This window comes from Pocillopora verrucosa, chromosome 8 (assembly GCF_036669915.1).
Source record: "Pocillopora verrucosa isolate sample1 chromosome 8, ASM3666991v2, whole genome shotgun sequence".
NCBI lineage: Eukaryota > Metazoa > Cnidaria > Anthozoa > Scleractinia > Pocilloporidae > Pocillopora > Pocillopora verrucosa.
The window spans coordinates 9786573-9806676 of NC_089319.1; the positions used below are offsets into that span (position 1 = coordinate 9786573).

The 20104-nt window shown below is 39.3% G+C and overlaps 3 protein-coding genes across 3 annotated transcripts; all 3 read left to right on the forward strand.

Moving 5' to 3' along the window:
* Window positions 1–7: 7 nt before the first annotated feature.
* Window positions 8–7199, forward strand: LOC136283134 (uncharacterized). Its single transcript, XM_066171465.1, has 7 exons — window positions 8–691; window positions 1284–1418; window positions 1838–3076; window positions 3265–3907; window positions 4258–4621; window positions 4895–4943; window positions 5391–7199. Exons 1-7 carry the CDS (start codon window positions 73–75, stop codon window positions 5693–5695), a joined length of 3354 nt encoding a protein of 1117 aa, XP_066027562.1. The 5' UTR covers window positions 8–72; the 3' UTR covers window positions 5696–7199.
* A 1517-nt stretch (window positions 7200–8716) lies between these two features.
* LOC131778913 (uncharacterized) lies at window positions 8717–17360 on the forward strand. Its single transcript, XM_059095397.2, has 7 exons — window positions 8717–9397; window positions 11063–11209; window positions 12221–13471; window positions 13757–14399; window positions 14761–15121; window positions 15237–15285; window positions 15451–17360. The coding sequence occupies exons 1-7, from the start codon at window positions 8779–8781 to the stop codon at window positions 15747–15749; spliced, it is 3369 nt and encodes a 1122-aa protein (XP_058951380.2). The 5' UTR covers window positions 8717–8778; the 3' UTR covers window positions 15750–17360.
* A 577-nt stretch (window positions 17361–17937) lies between these two features.
* Window positions 17938–20088, forward strand: LOC136276807 (uncharacterized). The gene is made up of 2 exons (XM_066171486.1): window positions 17938–18085; window positions 19415–20088. Exons 1-2 carry the CDS (start codon window positions 18037–18039, stop codon window positions 20041–20043), a joined length of 678 nt encoding a protein of 225 aa, XP_066027583.1. The 5' UTR covers window positions 17938–18036; the 3' UTR covers window positions 20044–20088.
* The last annotated feature ends 16 nt before the right edge of the window (window positions 20089–20104 follow it).

Below are 20104 nucleotides of genomic sequence, written 5' to 3' on the forward strand. Positions count from 1 at the left end.
CCGTGTTTCACGGAGTTACGGGAATTCAGGTCTACCTTTACTACTTATTTTATTGGTTTACTAGGATTGAGAATGCCGATTACTGACAAGGATATACCCTGTGTAAGGGCTATTCATAGCTGTGCGAAATGCAATCGACCATTCAAGGGAAAGGACTCTAAAGAGAGTTATATTAAGCATCTAGAACACAGTTCAAAACATAAGATCTCGAAGGCTAGTGTACCCGAAAGTTGTGGTCAATGTGGTCGATACTTTTCAAGCACGAGAGCTTTAATTCAACACTTGAAAAAAAGTCGCCATCATTTGAAAGATTTGCACTACGCCGCTTGCACGGGGAAATTTCAACTCGTGGAGAAATTAATGAGAAATGAGATGGCAGATTCGCCAGGAGACTCTCATCAACCGTCGAAACCTCAGATGGGATTCACGCCAATGCATTGTGCTGCCTTCGGCGGCCACGAAGAGTGTTTGACGATCATGCTTAGCTGGGCCGATGGAGATCCAAATGTTGTTGATCCCAAAGATGGCAAAACTCCTGTTCATCTAGCTGCATGGAAAGGACACGGGAACTGTCTCAGATTACTGCTCAAGAAGGGTGGTGATATAAATAGACCTGATTGCAATGGAAACACTCCAATGTCTTTAGCAAAAGATAGATATTGTATGTATGTAGTTGGATATCATTTGGCTGGTGAGTGCTGCATTAATTCAACTGTTTGGGAAATGGCTGAATTACATTAATTTGCTAAGACTGGAGGGTGCAGAAAATTTTCCCTTCGTAGGGAAGAATGCATTGTATGTATGTTGTTGGATATCATTTGGCTAAATGACTGAATACCATTAATTTGCTAAGTCTGGAGAGTGCAAAAAATATTCCTTTCGTAGGGGAGAATGATGGCGGTTTGAAGAGCGAGTTTTCCAGCTATTTTTGAACTTTGTGACGGAGCAAAACATAAAGCTGGTGGTTATTTAAGTTAATTTTTAGTTTGTGCTTGTAACCCTAAAATTTTTGTTTAGTCTTGTGCTGAACTAAAAGAATAGGATGGTGACAGTCTGCGTTGATTCACCAGTGAGTTGGCAATACACTGATAACTTTGGTGGCATACAATTCAGCAACCTTTTTCGTTTCTTCCTAATCATATTGCAACTTTGATGATAAATTGGCGTCGAACGGAGTATTTTTTAAAATCGTGAGGTGCTGTTTTTTCACAGCAAAGCAATTCAAGCTAACTTGGCGTCTAACGGAGTATTTGTTAAAATCATGAGGTACTGTTTTTTCACAGCAAAGCAATTCAAGCTGATAATGGAACCGTTATGTGACAATCTACGCCGTGTAAATATTGCAGAGGTACCCACGCAAATCGAAGGTCGTGAAGAACCAAGGCAGGCTGAAGAAGTGAGTCCATCAAATATTCAAGGTGAAGCTATCTTAAAATTGATGAGAAACGTTTACAATAAGTGATTTTGACTAAGCTAACTATCATTTTATGAGCAGCATTTGTTCCTCCCTTTTCTCTCCCTTGCCCTGAAAGGTGGGGTCTTTTTTGGTAAAACGCATAGTCCATAGCCACCATCAGCAGAACTTTATACCAAAACCTAACAACTCTCCCCTAAAACGAGACCTTATTGTTGCCAATCAGTAGAACTCACTACCTCAGTCACATAGTAAGACCTGAACGTTTTCTAGATGTTAACTAATGAGAGAATTTCTTTAAATAAATAAAGTGATATATTTACAAAACCTAAGGATAAATTATACAAAGGAAATTCGTAAATGACAATTGATAAAATGTTTTACTGAAAATATTTCTCATTCGTGCATCCCAAACCTATACAGACAAATCCAGTGAACCTTATGAAGTTCTTGCGAGGGGCAAGTTGGCAGTTGAAATATTTAACAAGGCACTACTTGAGGGGAAAGCTTGTGTACCTCGTATGCAGCTCACCGTGATTGGAGATGTAGGCGTGGGCAAGACAAGCCTGGTACGTTCTCTTAGTGGAGAAGATTTTGTAGAAGAACGGGAAGAAACTCGTGGAATTGTCACATCCATGGTTGAGATGACAGAATTAGACGAGTCGTGGCATGCGGTTGACCTGAATAATTCCATTGTAGATGACATTTTAGCTGAGAAAGTGTGTCAGGGAATTAGAGGCACCCCAGTAAAAGGCCAGTCTAATGATTCTCATGGCAAACAACCTGGTTGTTCTCAGTCAAGACTGTCTTTTCCCCCAACCAATTTCAGGCGACTTGCTAGCATAGAAGGTCCATCTACTTCAGGAGGTACTGGAATAAGAAGCAACGCGGATGAAAAAAGTATGGTAAATATGTCTCCTTCTGCAAGTCCCAGTCTTCTATTTGGAGACACCCCTTCACGTACCATGCCAGTCGATCAAATCAAGCGAAAGCTGAGTCTCCCTGCGGGAACGTCACCGAATGATAGCGAGAAGAAGTACACTAAAATCAGCATTTGGGACTTTGCAGGCCACTCTTTGTATGAAGCAATGCACCATGTTTTCCTAAATCGGCGTTCATTTTATCTTGTTGTATTGAATTTGGTTCGGCTGTGTAACCCTGAGACTGCTAACCAAGCCTTAGAGGAGATACACTTTTGGCTCAATTCCGTACGCGTACATACTCCTCACACGACACCTGTGTTCCTCGTAGGAACGCGCCGTGCTGAAGTGGCTGACGAAGATTTGGCTACTGCAGAGAGTGACCTTTATGATGAATTGGTAGAGAGCTTTGGGCAGCAACTGGTTAATAGTAAAGAACGAAGCTTATTGTTTCCGGTAGAAAACTCCCTAGGTGGTGAAGACTCTGGTGCCATAGCCTTAAGGAAAGCTATCGAAAATGAAGCTGCTCTCTTACGGAAAATGGAGGAGGAACTTCCTGTGTTGTGGCTTCATTTTGAAGAGGAAATTCTGAAGTGCAGGGATCATCCACTTTTCCCACCTTGTGTGCGCAAGATCAACCTGAAACGCATGATGGAGCAGAATACTTCCTGTGTTGTCGAAGAAAGAGAGTTTGACAGCATGCTGCATTTCTACCATGACAGTGGAGTGATAATCCTACCAGGTCAGTAAATTATCATAGAGATATTTCCTTTCTGTAACATGTCTCATAAATCTCAACCAGCCATGTTCATTAAAGTGACAATGATTTGGTTGAGGAATTTGAGAACATTCTTTAAACTCTTCAAGCGAAACTAAATTACTATTTCGAAACCTTTACCCCGTTCAAATGGAGGTAATTTTTTTTTTCAGAGGAGCTGATCGGACCGACGACGTATCACTCCGAGCTGAACGACTTGGTGGTCATCAATCCACAATACCTAGTCGATGTTATGACTTGTCTTCACGATGTTACCGACCACCTGGATATTGATCGTAGACACCGTAGTCAGTGGAAGACCTTGCAAGAGGAAGGAGTGGCTGACATCGAGCTTCTTAAGTTTTTATGGGAAAAATTCAGAAGCCCTATTGCTGAGCTTGTTGGTATCTTGGAAGCTTCAGGTATGCTGTGCCCAATCTCTGCCTCAGCTGAGGTAAAAGACCACGAAGATGGCACCGTTCCAGGTGAAGGTGACGAGAATAGTGCTCAAATCAGCAAATACATTGTTCCATTTCACCTAAAAGAGAAAAGCTTGATGAGAAAGTGGGAAAAGCTTTGTCAGAAAAGCTGGTCTGGAATTTGTACCTCAGACAAACTCCTCGTGTTTGATTTCCGTAGTTTCCTACCTCCCGCTCTCTTTAACTACTTTATTGTTCGTACAAGCGCAAGAAGCAAAGACAGTAGTGGTATGAAACCGATCATCACCAAAGGGATGGCCATATTTTCATTTGAAGATAGTTTCTTTCTTCTTACGGAGATGTGTCAGAAACACAACCAAATTCGAATCAGGGCAAGGCAAGTGCGATTTCCTCCTTCTTGATGGGCAACACACTTTATCCCCCTGGGGTCAGCAGTTTGAATGGCTGCCATGTGGGTCAGCATCTCTCATTTGAAGCCTGTTCATCAACGAAATTTTAATACATTGACATAGCAGTGGCACAGTCGGTGTCATTGAGTCATACGCATTCACATCTATTAATTATTCTCGTGGAGATTGTTAGAAATTAGGAATTGTAGATTTCCGCTCTACCACATGTGAACGAGACATTAAAGAGGTTCCTTCAAATCATAACCGTAGAAGTTAATTAATAGTTCCATTTGTGTATAGGTTCTCTACTTATTTATTTATTTATCCCCCCTCATAGGTACAAGAATGGCAAGAAGCTCCACAAATTGTTTAACATACTTATGTCAATAATGACAGACATTTGTCAGCGCCAGTTTAGATTTCTTAAGTTCAGCTTTGGGCCTGTCTGTCCTAACCCACGTTGCCCTGGGTCATCCAGTGACGGAACGGTTCGCCGAGCGGAAACCTCCTCTGATGAAAGTGATGAAGGCGATGATGATGGAGAGTGCGAAGGTGGTGGGCTCGTGTCCTCTGTCCATTCCCCAGCCGAAGGCGTTCGTCGCCACGTAATCTGCATTGACCCAACTGTGCCATCTAAGCCCATGTGGTGTAACTCTACGCCAGTCCACGAATTTGAAGAAATTAAACAATGGTTTGTCGAGGTAAGGAACTATCTAAACAAAGAATCGCCCCAATTTCTTATCTTAAAGACTTTTCTTTCGGCGTAAATTCTAGGCAAGAGAAGTTGAAGGTCAAAAGACTTTCTGGTTATTCCCGTAAAATTATTTCATAATCGATCTCATTTCAGAGAACCGTTAAAAAGATCTTGAAAAAAAGAAAGCAATTTTGTTTCGGAAAATTACCATGCGTTGGTTCATTTTTCGTGAAAAAGTTATAATTTTCTCCTCTCTCTTTCTTGAATTTTCTTTCCGCAGCCGCAAGATGGCAGTTGTAAGGTCCCAGAGGATTCTCCTTGTTATTCTGGTAAGTCAATTTTCATGTTGAAAACAAGAACTTCCTCTTTACTTCACCATTTTCTACATGCCCTTTTGACTTGACTTGTAATGTACAATAAACGTAGAATATACAAAACCACACTATGCCTCTTCCGAATGAGCGTTTGTAACATCATGCTGATCCTTGAGATGGAGCCAAATGATTATTATTCTATAAATATAGCAGTATCCTCTGGGAGAGACCATAGTTCCTACCAGCAGTTTTGAATATGCTGAATGACAAAACTCAGAACTACTGCTAATGAAATTTAAAGAAAGAGATCAGCAAAACTCATTTTAACTGAGGCTGGTCTAATTTCGGTTTGATCAATTGTTGGATCAAATGGATCTCAATGTTTATTTGTGGGGTGCATGTTCAAAGTTTGAAATTTTTCTCACTTTTTTCAACCTATGTGCTCTCTTTTTGCCTCGTAAGAACAAGTTCAGAGTTGCTGTCTTGTCGTAGTCGCCAAGCAACTGGCCAACAATTGGAAGTGGCTTGGAAGAGCCCTTCTTGTACCAAATACAACCATTCAAAACATCCAAGTTGAAAACAGCTCAGAGAACGAAAGATCTTATCAAGTCCTCATCCATTGGGAGCAAACCGTGGGCCACAAAGCGACTGTGCTTGAACTGATAAAAGCAATTGAAGAGGTTGGCGACGTTCCAACTTTGGAGGCATTTGAGCAACACCTTGGTGATCGTCACGTTAATGCAGCCGATCCTGGTTCCTTTCAGTAGGCTTTTTTCCTCTCCACACAGACTTCTAGATTAGAAAGCATAAGTAACAAAATTTTTCTCGTTATCTCTTTTTTCGCCACCGCGTACCCTGAACTTTTAGCAATCCCATGTGAGAATCACCAGGATGCTCCTAGAACATTTTGAAGTTAACCCTTGCGGCCAAGTAAGAAAATTCTCAGTTTAGATTGGAATGACCTCTTCTCTGCCCACCTTTCTCCTTGTCTGTCTGTCTGTCGAGTGACATGCAGAAAGAGGGACTACCCTCACTAGGAGAAGCACACCACACAATCAACTGCGGCGTACAGTCGTGAGAAAAGCAAAATTGGTTTTGGCTTTTTTTTTTTCTGATAAAAACAGATAATTTCAAGGATTCAGGCATAATTTGAGATTTTTAACGAAGGCCGACAGCGCATATTATTATCTTTATTCACTGAAACTTCCCCAACTTTCTCATAAAGTAGATAAGAATATGGCGGAGAATGATTTAAAACTATTGTATTCGTTGTTAGGACTTAGGACTTAAATGGAACAGAAACATAATAACTTTTTTGAATTCTTGGAATGTTTAATACTGGCAGAGTAAAAGACGCGATTGGAACAAAAACTGCCCGGAAATTCGAGACAAATCTTCCTAGATGTCTTTCTAGAGAATTTGTCAATAGGTAAGAGCGAAATATTGAGACACATTTCATTTCTGATCTAAGGAAAGTTATTTTTCTAAACCTTTTGGATACCATTCAAAGCCTTCTTGTTGTCTTATTCCTTGTTTAGACAATTTAACAGTAAGTTTTGCCGGAATTTCCTCTCATTTTTTACGTATGTTGTCAGTCTAAGTGCAAGATTAAAAAAAAAAAAAAAAAGAAAAGAAAAGGCGCGTAAAAAAGCTTCTAGAAACATGCTTTGAGTAAAACATGCCATACGCAATCCTTACCTTACCGAATTTCCCGGGCAAAAATTATTACCCAACACGAAAAGAAAAACTGAGATTGAAATAGATTGATTGTAAAATGGAAACTACAATAGATGACGGTGAATTATCATAAAGGGGCTTCCCTTTCATTTCCAAACATGTCTTTAACCCTTTAACTCCCAGAAATGATTAAAATGTAACTACTTCCTATAATAGCCATTTATTATCCAACAAACAGGTAATGAGAATACTCAAACTTATCAGTTTAAGGTTGTTTTCTTCATCTTACACCAGATTCTCGAAACTAAGATAAAGGAAATATATAGCAGCTAGAGGGGAGAATTAACAATCAGATCTTGGGAGTTCAAGGGTTAGAGGAAGTTTTAAGTTTATTTTTATTTTTTATTACAAAATGTGCTTTGGAGATCAAATGAAGTTATGCTTTTTATTATTATTATTATTATTATTATTATTTTATGGATACGGTGTCTTAATAAATAGATCAATTTCCGAGTGCACAAAATATCGTGCACTATGATGATGCTCCCCCTCTCAGTTTTCAGCGGGAAAATATAGCCAAGAAATTATTCTGAACAGATGTCATTTTTTTTACTTAATGGCAATCTATTGTTTTCAAATCAGCCGATTGTCTTGCAAATGTCAATGTTATGTGTATAGGAATCAAAACACTGGCTGAGCTACAAAGTTTAAATATCTTACGCCAATTCATGTGCAACGCAGAGGACATAGAGTCGGAAGTTATCGACACGAAACCGGCCTTGATCGTCAGCCATTTTAAACTTTAAAGGAAAGGATTTGCTAATACCGAATTCAGGTTCTATTCAGAACATTCTGAGACTGAATGGTGGCTGAGGAAATCTGAGGTAAATATAGAATTTGCAGGATGATTTCACAAAAAATCCCGCAAAATTTTGAATTTTGATCAAGCCATGGAAAATGAAGAAATTACCGTGAGCGAATTTTTGTAAATTACTTCAATGTTTTTCTCTATAAACGACATTTGAAAGCACAAGGAAATTTTGTGGTATTTAATTTTGTTTTGGATACCACACCGTTACAGAAAATCTCCCTGGTTCGACTTTAGAAATCGGCCCACAATCTCATCGAACAGAAAATTTACAAACTATCATTATTAGCTTGTTTTTAAATCAATGAACCCAGGAAAATTTTATTTTTAGCAAAAGGGATGAATTGTTGAATGAAATTTTCAAGCCGTTCATTTTTAGGGATATCTTGCATCGAAATGATAAGGATTGTGCAGCAAAGGGACTTTTTTTAGCGAAACTCTTGATAAATTCTGTTGTAGGAAGACACATAAATTACATGAATTAGCCCTTTGATTTCGAGTTGAGTTTCAAAGTGCAGATTGAAACCGAACGGTATTATCATTAACTGCTTTATTGTTTTTAGCATTGCCAGTTAAAGTATGACAGCCCCTTTCGTAACTGTTTGTTTTGAAAATCGTATTATTCAACTTTTTGTCAAGGTAAAATAAAACTTGTCTTGTCACACAGGTCGTCAATCCTCGCCCTATGGAATGCCATCCCTTCTTTAATCAAATGTCAGTAATATATAGTGTGTTTGTAAAACAAAATTTTATATAAAGTAAACGTCAAAATCTGAAAATTATTACGTATCCTATGGCTGGTTGAATAAGATATATTCCGTGATCACGAGTAAACCACTCATGTCAAACTTTATACGAAAACGCAAACCCTGTCACGCATTCTACACATTTGCTGCACATTTTCCACATTACAATCATCTGTATCTTTAATTTAAGTTTTTTGGAAAAATTTCAAGTCGCCTTATTGATCAAGTTTTCTCTCTTAGGAAAAGATCAACTTCGTTCTCAAGAAACAATTTTAATCCAGTTCTGTTCCTTGGGAGTGGAAAAAATTCCGTTCGGTTTTTCCAATTCTCTTCCACCGACCGGATGCCTTGGGCTACAGGCCAAACGGAAGTGATCCCGACTTCCTAGTTCCCAGTTTTTTTCGTAAAGTCGTAAATGAAAAGGATTGGGAACATCCGCAAATTCTCTGAAAACACGTGCCCCAGAGTTCTTAGAAATTGACAATGAAGGACCAATATTCCTGTGTAAGAAATACGTCGAACACCTACTCTTTCCTTCAGTGTTTTACCCGGATCAAAGATGCCATTTGCCGACAAACATATGTCCTGTGCAAGGGCTGTTCACACCTGTGCAAAATGCAATCGGCGATTCATGGGAAAGGAATCTAAAGAGAGTTTTATACAGCATTTAGAACACAGTTCAAAACATCAGATCACCAAAGCTGGCGTGCCAGAAAGCTGCGGTCATTGTGTTCGTTCCTTTTCGAGCACGAGTGCGTTACTCCAGCACCTGGAAAACAATCGCCACCATTTGAAAGATTTACACCACGCCGCTTGCACGGGAAAATTTCAACTCGTTGAGCAATTAATGAGAACTGAAGCCGCAAATTGTCCCGGCGATTCTCATCGCCCGTCAAAACCTCAGACGGGCTACACGCCAATGCATTGTGCAGCCTTCGGTGGACATGATGAGTGCTTAAAAATTATGCTTAGCTGGCCAGATGGAGACCCAAATGTCGTTGATCCTGCCGATGGCCGAACTCCTGTTCACCTCGCAGCTTGGAAAGGACATGGCGTTTGTCTCAAGTTACTGCTTAGGAAGGGTGGAAGGCTACGTGAACGTGATTTCAGTGGAAAAACACCGATTTCTTTAGCCAGAGATCCATCTTGTTTGTCTTTAATTGTTTATTATTTAGCTGGTAAGTACGATGTTTAATGTTAAGCTTAATCTTAACCACCGTTGATTTTCGCTTGTTTATTATTCAGTCAGACCCGGGTCATATATTGATGGAGGAAGAAATTATAACAACAGAAGCTTTACGAAGCTACAAGAATTCCTTCCCTCGCGAGTTTTCCATTGGCGAATTAACCCCTCTCATGTATGTACAGTATGTATGTAAAATTATCTGGAAAGAGTAATACATGCATAGACCGGCCCGAAATTGGATTTGATTGAAGCACGCGTATACAATTCAAAAAAACAAAAAAGTTCCTTCACCATAAGGGTGATTTCTCAGTAAAAAAATTATTAAACGATTTGTAATTATCATTAAAGTTTCCTACCAATGTCTGTTTCGAAAACCGCAGTAAAAAGGATAGGTCACCATGCTTACTAAAGGAGGCTCCATGGAGTTTTTGCTGAATATTGACGCGCTCGCCAGTGGTAATTTGGCTTTGCCTTTGATTTTCTTCAACTTGCTTTGGTAAAATCTCTCAAAATTTTCACAGTTTTGAAAATCGACCCGCAGATCATCTCAAAGCTGAAAAATATAGGGGTCATAATGGCAGTTTCCTCGCTATTTGCAATTTTGTGTTTTCTTCCTCTATCTTAAATTTGGTCTTATGAATTTTTTATTATCAGCAGGCACAAGGAAGGGTAAAAACATGTTTAACGGTCCAGCTAATCTAAGGAAATTCCGCTGAAGGAAACACGATAAATCTTACTTGAAAGATCCCTATTTTCTTTGTCGCAAAACGTTACGTAATGGAATAGAACTTTGCCACGATCGGTATCTGAGCAAGCGCAGACTTACGAATCTGTCGCCCGCTAATTTGGAAATCTTTCCCACGGTGTTTTCTTTTCGGTTGACCTCTTTTTCAGGCGTAGAAAGTCTATTAATATTACGGGTACAGTTGCTGGAAACCCTAGATTCCATCACATAAAAACTGTATTGTGTTAAACTGTTTTTAACACACCTTTTTAGATAACAATCGTGCGATCGTATCGAGCCGCCATGTTTGTTTTGCATGTTGACACTTTTAAAGATCGTGCTATGTTCGTACTCAGATCTCGCGCGGTCAAAAAACCCTTTGGAGCCTGCTTAAGAGAAGTGACAGGACCAATCTTACCCCATTGATGGCTGTGTTAGTACCAATCACGCGTGTGATATCATCGGTTACGGTACATTTAATGTTAAACTTGAAAAAAAAAAGCTTAATAGGTAGAAGGTCTCGAGCGTATGGAACAATGCAACATGTAATTTGGGCAAAAATCATTCAATTTCAAAACGGTCATCAAGTAGTTGCTTTCAAGGTCCTGATTTGAATCCTTGAGCAACAAGCTTCGTGCACGCTGTTAGCTATATCTTTTTTTCCTTCTGATGATTTTTTTATTCATTTTTCCAATTCAAAAGGTGAACTTTGTATACCAAATTTATGCAATAGAAATGTAGGTGACTGTGCTCATTCAAGACCATAAGACCATCATTCGTTGATTGAAACACAATATTACAATTTCATCAAAATGTGCACGCTTATTCGCCTGATTAAGTGATTTTTCAAAATTCTGGTTGATATTTCATGTGATCTTCACGTTGTTTACAACAAAAATAGTTTTGAAATGATAAGTGTTTGGTCTTTTACAGAGACAGAATACAGGCTGGACGTGGAAGGATCAATTGAACTTGTATGGAAGAGTCTTTGCGGGGAAAGCAGTCCAATGGTTTCCTCGCCAGTCATGGAACTCCAAAACCCATGCCATGGTGGGGTGATCAGTCAATCCAACAATGAAGGTAAAGTTCATTGCAAAGACAATATAAATATGTATTTTTTTACCAGGATGATTATTGCTATAAAAAAGAATCCATATTCCAGCTTTCCCTCTCACTGTGTAGACATTTGGGGTTTAGGCCTGTCCCGGTTGTCCTCGGCAACTTTTGAGCAACTTTTAGCATTTGGAGCAACATAGTTTTGAGGGGCTAGCTACCATTAGCAATTTTGCCTTTCTGAGCAATTTTAAAGCAAAATATAGGTTTAGAGTGCACATCAAGCACGACAAAGTCAACAATTTCATGAAAAAATTCAATAGATATATGGTTTTCGACTCTGAGAATGCAATCAATAGATCTAATTACATTCAAGCATGTGTTTTGTCCTGCTAGGCTTAGGAGTATCCTTAAATTTTGCCCATATCTGCGAGAAACTTTTTCAAGCTAAGTTTCGAGCTATCTTTCTTGAACGATGTTAGCTTTTATCATGAGAAATGAAAAATAAAGCTTTTAATTTACGTTTATATCAAAATTTCAAGAAATTTAAGACGTAACTTTTTGAATTTTTGCAGTTTTTAGCAATTTTTTAGCAGTCTAGCTAGCAACCTTCCAGCATTTTACATACACAATTGAGATAGGCTTAATGGGGTCCAGCTTTTCTATTACCCATCAAGTGCAATTTTTATTAAAAAAATTATTGTCTAAAAAGTAACCCCTCCTTTTGCTAAAGCTGGACCATTTGAGGCCTAACCAGTAATATTTGAAATAAAGTTACTGACTCAGAATTTAACATTGTTCACATTGATTATGCATATCAAGTACGGTTGGGAATCAAAGTAAGACTGTGCTTGACCACAGTCAAAATAAATGAGTGATGACAGGTCCAATGATTAAAAATCATCTTGCCAATATCTTACTGTTTATCATTGTTGTTATTGTTGTTGTTGTTATTGGGGAATATGACCGTTAAATGTGTAGGCTTTTAGAACAAAGCTAATGATTAATAAATGATTTTACGCATTTTAATTAATGCAGAATTTTCCAATGAACCATATGAAGTCCTTGCAAGGGGTGAGTTGGCAGTTGAAATATTCAATCAGGCACTACGTGAGGGAAAAGCACGCATATCTCGCATGCAGCTCACTGTCATAGGGAATGTAGGGGTCGGAAAGACCAGCCTTGTACGTTCTCTCAGTGGGGAGGAGTTTGAAGAAGAAAGAAAAGAAACTCATGGAATTGACACTTCCATGGTCGAGAAGACAGAATTAGACGTGTCGTGGCATGCCGCAGACCCGAACAAGTCCCAGGTGGATGAAATTTTAGTAGATCAAGTTTGTCAAGGAATTCAACGTTCCCCAAGGGTGGGCCATCCTTGTCCTATTCGAGGGAGACGGCTGACTCATTCTCACCAAGGACCGTCCTTTTTGCCAAGAGGGCAACATCCTTCTTACGTAAGGCGACTTCGTAGCATAGAAGGTCCATCCACTTCGGGGAGCACCAGCGCAAGCAACGGGGAGCAGACAAGCTTAGTGACAGAGTCACCTGCCTCACTGCACAGTCTTACTCATGAAAGGAGGTCTTCACGTGAGATACCAATCGAAGAGATCATGCGAAGGCTTAGTCTGAATTCGGAAACGTCTTTGGGTGAGAACGAAAAGAAGTACGCTAAGATCAGCATTTGGGACTTTGCTGGCCATTCTCTGTACGAAGCTATGCATCATGTTTTCCTAAACAGGCGTTCCTTTTACCTTGCTGTGCTAAATTTGGCTCGGCTGTGTAACCTTGACAGTGCCAACCAAGTTTTAGAAGAGATTAATTATTGGCTCAATTCCATACGCGTGCATGCTCCTCACACGACTCCTGTGTTCCTAGTGGGAACACACAGCGGCGAGGTAAGCGAGCAAGACAAGGCAACAGCAGAGAAGACGCTTCATGAAAAATTAACTGAGAAGTTTGGTCAACAGCTTGTAAAAAGCAAGGAAAACAGTTTTCTCTTTCCAGTAGAAAACACCCTTGGTGGCGAAGATCCCGGTGCAGGGGCCTTAAAGAAGGCCATCGAAAATGAAGCAACACGCCTGAGTAAAATGGATGAGGAGTTTCCCCTATCGTGGCTTGATTTTGAGGAGGAAATTCTGAAGTGCAGAGAGGACCAAGACTTCCCGCCATGTGTCCGTAAGTCCGACCTAAAACAGATGCTGGAGCAGAGTACATCCCGTAATATCGATGATAGAGAGTTTGGAAGCATGCTGCAGTTCTATCACGACAGTGGTGTGATCATCCTGCCAGGTCAGTAAAAAGTCTTAATTTTAACTTTTCTTATTAATCTTGTCCCACAAAATATCATGCAAACGATTGAATTGATATTTATGTCAAGTTCTTGAGAGAAATCCCCCCAAAAAATAGAACCGCATTTTCTGAATTTCACAAGCATAAACTTAGGCTGTTATGTTAAGGCCAGCCATTGTCGCGGCTAATTTATTTCCAAAAAAAAAGGTTATTATTCAAACCCTAAGTCATACTTTTATATTCCCCTCAGCTCGACTAGAATAATAATTTAGAATTTATTTTCAGAAGAGCTAATTGGACCAAAGACACACCACTCCGACTTAAACGATGTAGTGGTAGTCAATCCACAGTATCTCGTTGACGTCATGACCCGCCTACACGATATTTCCGACCACCTGAATATTGATCGTGAACATCAGAGTCAGTGGGAGATGCTGCAAGAGCAAGGAGTAGCCAACTTCAAACTTTTGGAGTATCTTTGGAAAGACTTCAAAAGCCCTGCCACTCAGCTTGTTGGCATCTTGGAAGCTTGTGGTATGCTGTGCCCAATCTCTTCTTCTGTAGAGGATGAAGACCGTGAAGACGGTACTAAACCAGTTAAAGGTGATGAGAATGAATCAGAGATCAGCAAATACATCGTACCATTTCATCTAAAGGATAAATGCTTGAAAGGAAAGTGGAATAAGCTTTGTCGGAAAAGATGGACTGAAATTTGTACCTCGGACAAAGTTTTAATGTTTGATTTCCGTAGTTTCCTGCCTCCTGCACTCTTTCACTACTTCATTGTTCGCACTGGCTCTAGAAGCCAATCCAGTAATGGTATGAGACCGATCATAGCCAAAAGGATGGCTATATTCTCATTTGGAGACAGTTTCTTCATTCTTACAGAGATGTGTCAGAAACACAACCAAATTCGAATTAGGGCCCGGTAAGTGCTCTTTTCAACTTGATAGAGGTGGATCCCTAATACCCTATTTAGGACTAATATCCCATCCAGTAGGAAAAGTATTACTTTTAGTCTCCAACCTTACAGCATCATCTCTAGTATTTGAGAGCGTTAGTGTCGTATGAAGACTGTTAATTTGACGAATTGTTCTAATTAACAGGGTGGTGGCATGATAAGTTCTTCTGTGTCATGTTCATTTGCATCATTTAATCATTCTCTTGAGGACGTTTTCTGTTTCAATATCAGATCTCGGGAAATATGAGTTTTTGGCTAAACTTATCGATGTTAGAAAAGGTCTCCTTCAATCTAAGCCTAATTCTGTCTTCTTTCATTTCTCCTACAGGCACAAAAATACCAAAAAGCCTCATGAGTTGTTTAACATCTTGATGTCGATAATGACAGACATCTGCCAGCGCCAGTTCCGATTTCTCAAGTTCAGTTTCGGACCTACCTGTCCCAACCCACGTTGCCCCGGGTCATCGAGCGAAGGTATAGTTCTTCCAGTAGACACCTCTTCTGACGAAAGTGATGATGGCGACGATGATGAGGCCGAGTGTGGTGAGCGGGAGTCCTCCGTCGACTCCTCAAGCGAAAGTGTTCGTCATCACGTAATTTACATAGACCCGGCTGTCGCATCCAGGCCTTTGTGGTGTAACTCCACACCAGTCCATGAATTCGAAGAAATCAAGCAGTGGCTTGTTAAGGCAAGGCAATGTTTAAAAAGAAATGCTCCGTTGAATTCTTCTTCCTGAAGCTATCCTTGTTGATACCTACTGATCGCTGTTGTAGCCCTAAAGTTTATTCTTTTTCTTTCCTTAGCCACAAAATACCGTTTCCAAGGTCCCAGAGGACTCTCCTTGCTATTCAAGTAAGTCAATACCTTACTGAGACCAAGTGCTTCTCTTACGTATGCTTCACTCCTGCTTGCGTGCCAAGTTAATTTCGTAAATACAATCTTAATTCAAAATATCAGGGGTCCCTATTGTGCCTCTGCAGATTTGTGTTTGAATTTTTTTTTATTTCTGTTATCCAGAACCTGTTAAGTCTTGCTGCCTTGCTTTAGTCGCTAAAGAACTGGCCTATAAATGGAAGTGGCTTGGAAGGTCTCTCTCGGTAGAAGACACAGTCATTGAGACTATTCATACTGAAAATCATTCAGAGGAAGAGAGAGCTTATCAAGTCCTCACCCGATGGAGTCGAGCCACGGGATCCAAAGGTACCGTGCATGAGCTAATGAAAGCGATCCAAGAAATTGGCGACGTTCCACCTTTGGAGGCATTTGATCGACACCTTGGAGATCGTCATGTCGAGGCAGCTAAGCCTATTAACTAGTTATTCCGCTGCACTCTCGAAGGAATTCGAAATATTAATTGAAATTTTTAAAAATGGAGTCGTAAATAAGGCCGTTTGTCTTTTTTTTCTCGGTTTTGTTGGTAAGCACGTGCCAACAAATCTTACGTAAATAAATTATTCTTGTGCTCGAAAATTTTGAAATTTACTCTTCAATAAGACCAAGCTAATTTTATGTCAGTGCCAGGTTGTAAGTACTCACATGAGTAAAACCGATACGGTTGAAATAGAATTTTCAATTTAAATTGTTTGATTTTGCGACCAGCCTACCACGTCTGTCTGTATAGTAGCGATAAAATATTGCGGTTAATTATCGCAGCGAATGCATCAGTAATGAAGAATACCCGTTCTCATTTTCCCACCATGCATGTTCATTCAGGGAATGAACATGCATGGAGTTGACAAGGTTGGCAAATTTGATGGTAGGCTGGTGATAGTTTACATAATAACGTACATGAAAAAATAACGCGCTTCAGATTGGCTGGAAATGAGTGCATTCTTGTGTAACGCGAATACAAATTTGTAAAACGAGTGCAAATTTCAAATAGCGCGCGCGCCCTAGCAAAATTTCGTGTGTCTTGACTTTCTACGATGTTTTTTCATTAACATTAATTATTAACAGGTAATAACATGATTTCGAGTACAATTTGGTGTAATAAGAACTTGTAAATTTTTCAAAGACTACAAAATTGCACTTGCCTTACGAGCTTGTGCAATTTTGATATCTTTGAAAAAATTAACTCGTGCTTATTTACACCAAATTGCACTCGAAATCATGTTATTACCTATACTAAATCTTACATGAGGCGTGCTCTCAATAGTCACATTGATGAACATAAAACTAAACCCAAAACAAAAATAAAGTGAAGGAAAGAGAAGGCAGAGTTCGAGATTTTATCTGTTCGAAGAAAGAAGACTTTATTTCTGTATGAAATGATCTTTAAAGGAAAATTCAAGAACAGTGTATTTCAAGGTATAGTTTTAATACAACCATTTCGATCTTAATTTTGCACGTAGCATGATTGGGTAGTTAATTTAGCCCTGGAAATTGAAACTTTCAGTAAACTTAGTGTGTGTCTCTGAATGGTATTTTTTTTTTCGGGCTATATGACCCTATATAGAAAGGGTCAAACAGCCCTTCCGCCACCTAGCATTCCTCATCAGACCGGGTAATGAACAATTACAAAATATATTTTAAATTTAGGACCGATATTGTGGAATTCATTGCTGGTAATGAGTTGTAATCGGACATGCCACGTGAGATCTTTACCTTGCGGAAGGTTTGCAATTGCAAAATTCACTATACGACCAAGGCCGCGTACAAAATTAAAATCGAAATAGTTCTATTGTAAAATGAAATATAAAAAACAATTATACCAATAAATTATTACAGAGTGGCCTACGTTTAGTATCTTTAACAAAGGACCTCTTAGGAACTTATCACTAGGGACTTATTAGGAACCTGTTACTAGGGACCTGTCAGGGACCTCTTGTTATTTATCGCCTAGGGAGGAGGGGGGGGTGAGAGAATTTTGTTTGAATCATGATAAAATCTACCTGATCCCCCAATAAGGCTTCGTAACATTCTATTGATCCCCCACTCACTGGCTGTCAATTCTCTATAGTCCCCCTTTTCATTCGACGATCCCCCTCCCCCCCTCCGTTCCCATATAAAGCCATGTAATACCCCAAAAAATCCTCCAACCTCCCCCACCCCCTCCCGGAGAGAAATAATAACTGGTCCCTTACCATTCATTTCCGAATATGTTTTTAAAATATGTTTCGCGATTTATTTTTTTGTTGTTGTTTTCATTTTTTCATTAAGTATAATTTGTACCTAGGCTCTGTCGTAGATCAAAAGTAGTTGAATTTTCTTATTTTATGAATACATTGTCTGGAAAGCTAGATTGTGTTCTGAATGCATGAAATATCTTTCGCAGTGGTGATGCTCCCCTTACTAGTTTTGAATAGCTTCCCAGTGCTCTGCGATAAAATTTAGTCTTTAAATTATTCTGAACAGATGTTATCCGCCGACTTTTTGGCAATCTATTGTTTCGAGAGAATACTTTGATTGTTTCCAAATCGGCTGATTGTCTTGCAAAGGTTACTGTTAAGTGTATAGGAATCGAAGCATCGGTTAGGCTACAAAATTTAAATATCTCCCCCAATTTGTATGCAACGAAGTTACGCAAACAAATCACTGACCGTTAGCCAATCGATTCTTACCTTTAGAGCTGGAGACAACGCCAAAATATCTGTTTGATGGCATATGGCGATGTGTCCCAGAATGTGTTGGAAATTATTTTTGTTAGCCGAAGGTAGGTGAATAACAAGACGGCATGTCTGCTCTCGTTTTATTATAGGGATTTCTTTGTGTCTTTAGCCACTCGCAGTGTTTTCCTGTATAACTGCTACCTCATGACATAGATTCTGCAAAGTCGTTTACAAATTGATTTTAAGCGTGGAAGGAAAGGACTTCCTCAGGCAGAATTCGGGTCCTGTACAGAGACTGAACGGTGGCTAAGTAAGTCTGAGGTAAATATAGGACTCGCTTGATGATTTTCCAAAGATTCCCGCAAAATTTTGAATTTGGATTAGACCATGAAAAATGTAGAAGCTAATTTTTGAAATTATTTTAATGGTTGTTGGTTGTAAAAGACATTTGAATACACAAGGAAACTTTGCCGTATTCAATTTTTTTCGGATATTACACCGTTCTGGAAAATCCCCTCGGTTCAACTTTTAAAAATCGGCCCCATAATCTCATCGGAAAAAGTTTTTGACAGGTTCAGGACATTTACAAACTATCATTATTACCTTTTTTAAGTCAGTGAACCTAGGATGAATTTATTTTTAGCTAAAAGCATAAATTGTTTATTGAAATTTTCCAGCCCACTCATTGTTGGATCACTAATGTCATCGAGTCAGTTTTGAAGGATAGCAAACTTCAATAACAGATGTCATAATTATAATGTGTAGGCCCGCTGAGTATGCGTATATTGAATGTCAAAACAATCCTGCTTTTAAGTTTGACCTGTTTGCAGGTGTCGAGATACATCTGAATATTCTGTGCAGCCATAAAACATGAAGAAGAAATCCAGCTATTACTTTAGGGGATTTCGAAATGACTAGTTGAAACAAAGAGATGATTGAGCAAATTAGTGTTGCAAAAGTCGACGGCTCAAAAGACCGCGGATTTGGTTTAATTAGTCACTTGTAAGTCTTGTTTTTGCCAAACAAACATGTTTTAAAACATGCTGAGGGGCAGTGAAAATTCGAAATAGCTGTAGGAAATTCCTCCAATGTTACGGTTTATCATCTGTTACAATCTGTAGCCAGGTACTAAGCAAATTCCGTGTAAATCGCTCTAATTGCACTTAGAATCCCTCGCAGCTTCACCATAAATCTTGAATGGAGGCTCAGTGAATGATCTTCAATTAAGCTTTCAACGTTTTTCCTGCGTAATGGAATATCATTAAACTACAGCTGGTGGTCTAGTAGAGTTTTCTAACCTGCGGACTCTCGCTCTTTAAACCCGTGCGCTAACAAGTGTTCCAACCAATTGCTTTGCACGAACTGTGTTACTTAAGTCAATGCAACGCAGAAAGTCACATTTATCCGGGTATCCAACCATTTTTTTATTTCAGTTTTACCAGTTTTAACACAAGGCCGTCAAAATCAAAGCGATGTATCACACATAAAAACATCAATATCACCATCTCCAACAATAACGGCGCCAACGTCATCAATCGCATCGCCAATTAAAGACGACGAAGATTTAAACGCAAACCGAGAAGGAAACATTGTAAGTCCACGTGAGTTTAAAGGGCGATTTGCAATCACAAACATCGATTACAAACCCCAATATGCAAATGTCAAAAGTGACGAGTACAAAACTCTCAAAGACTCTCTCGAGAAAGCATTGGACAGCTCGTTAGAAAATACTGTTCCTGGTTATATCATGTGTGCAGTGCGCTGGTTCTATAAAGGAAGTGTGATCACAGACTTTGTTGTGTTTGTGAATGGAAATGAAAATGTCTCCCCTGAAGAGTTACAAAAGGCGATTGTCTCAGCTTCGTCCACGGGTTCGCTGGCAAATTTTAAGTTGAAGAATGTTGTTATAGAGTCACCGCAGGACCAAAGAAGGGGAGAAAATGAGGACAACAAAGGGTCTATGATCATGATCGAGCTATGGATGATAATTACTTTCGGTGGTATAGTGATTGTTGTAGTTCTTCTCTTCTTCATTCTTGGTCTTTTGGTAAGTAAAAGATGAGAGAGATCGATAATTTTTTTTTTATCAGCGTTTATTATAATAATGTATCAACCCTTTTACT

Coding starts and splice junctions, on each gene's coding strand:
- LOC136283134 (XM_066171465.1), top strand. CDS start 73: ATGCCGATTACTGACAAGGATATACCCTGTGTAAGGGCTATTCATAGC. Junction 692..1,283: donor AGTTGGATATCATTTGGCTG/GTGAGTGCTGCA, acceptor GTTTTTTCACAG/CAAAGCAATTCAAGCTGATA. Junction 1,419..1,837: donor GAGTCCATCAAATATTCAAG/GTGAAGCTATCT, acceptor AAACCTATACAG/ACAAATCCAGTGAACCTTAT.
- LOC131778913 (XM_059095397.2), top strand. CDS start 8,779: ATGCCATTTGCCGACAAACATATGTCCTGTGCAAGGGCTGTTCACACC. Junction 9,398..11,062: donor AATTGTTTATTATTTAGCTG/GTAAGTACGATG, acceptor GGTCTTTTACAG/AGACAGAATACAGGCTGGAC. Junction 14,400..14,760: donor CAAATTCGAATTAGGGCCCG/GTAAGTGCTCTT, acceptor TTTCTCCTACAG/GCACAAAAATACCAAAAAGC.
- LOC136276807 (XM_066171486.1), top strand. CDS start 18,037: ATGGCGATGTGTCCCAGAATGTGTTGGAAATTATTTTTGTTAGCCGAA. Junction 18,086..19,414: donor ATTATTTTTGTTAGCCGAAG/GTAGGTGAATAA, acceptor TTTTTATTTCAG/TTTTACCAGTTTTAACACAA.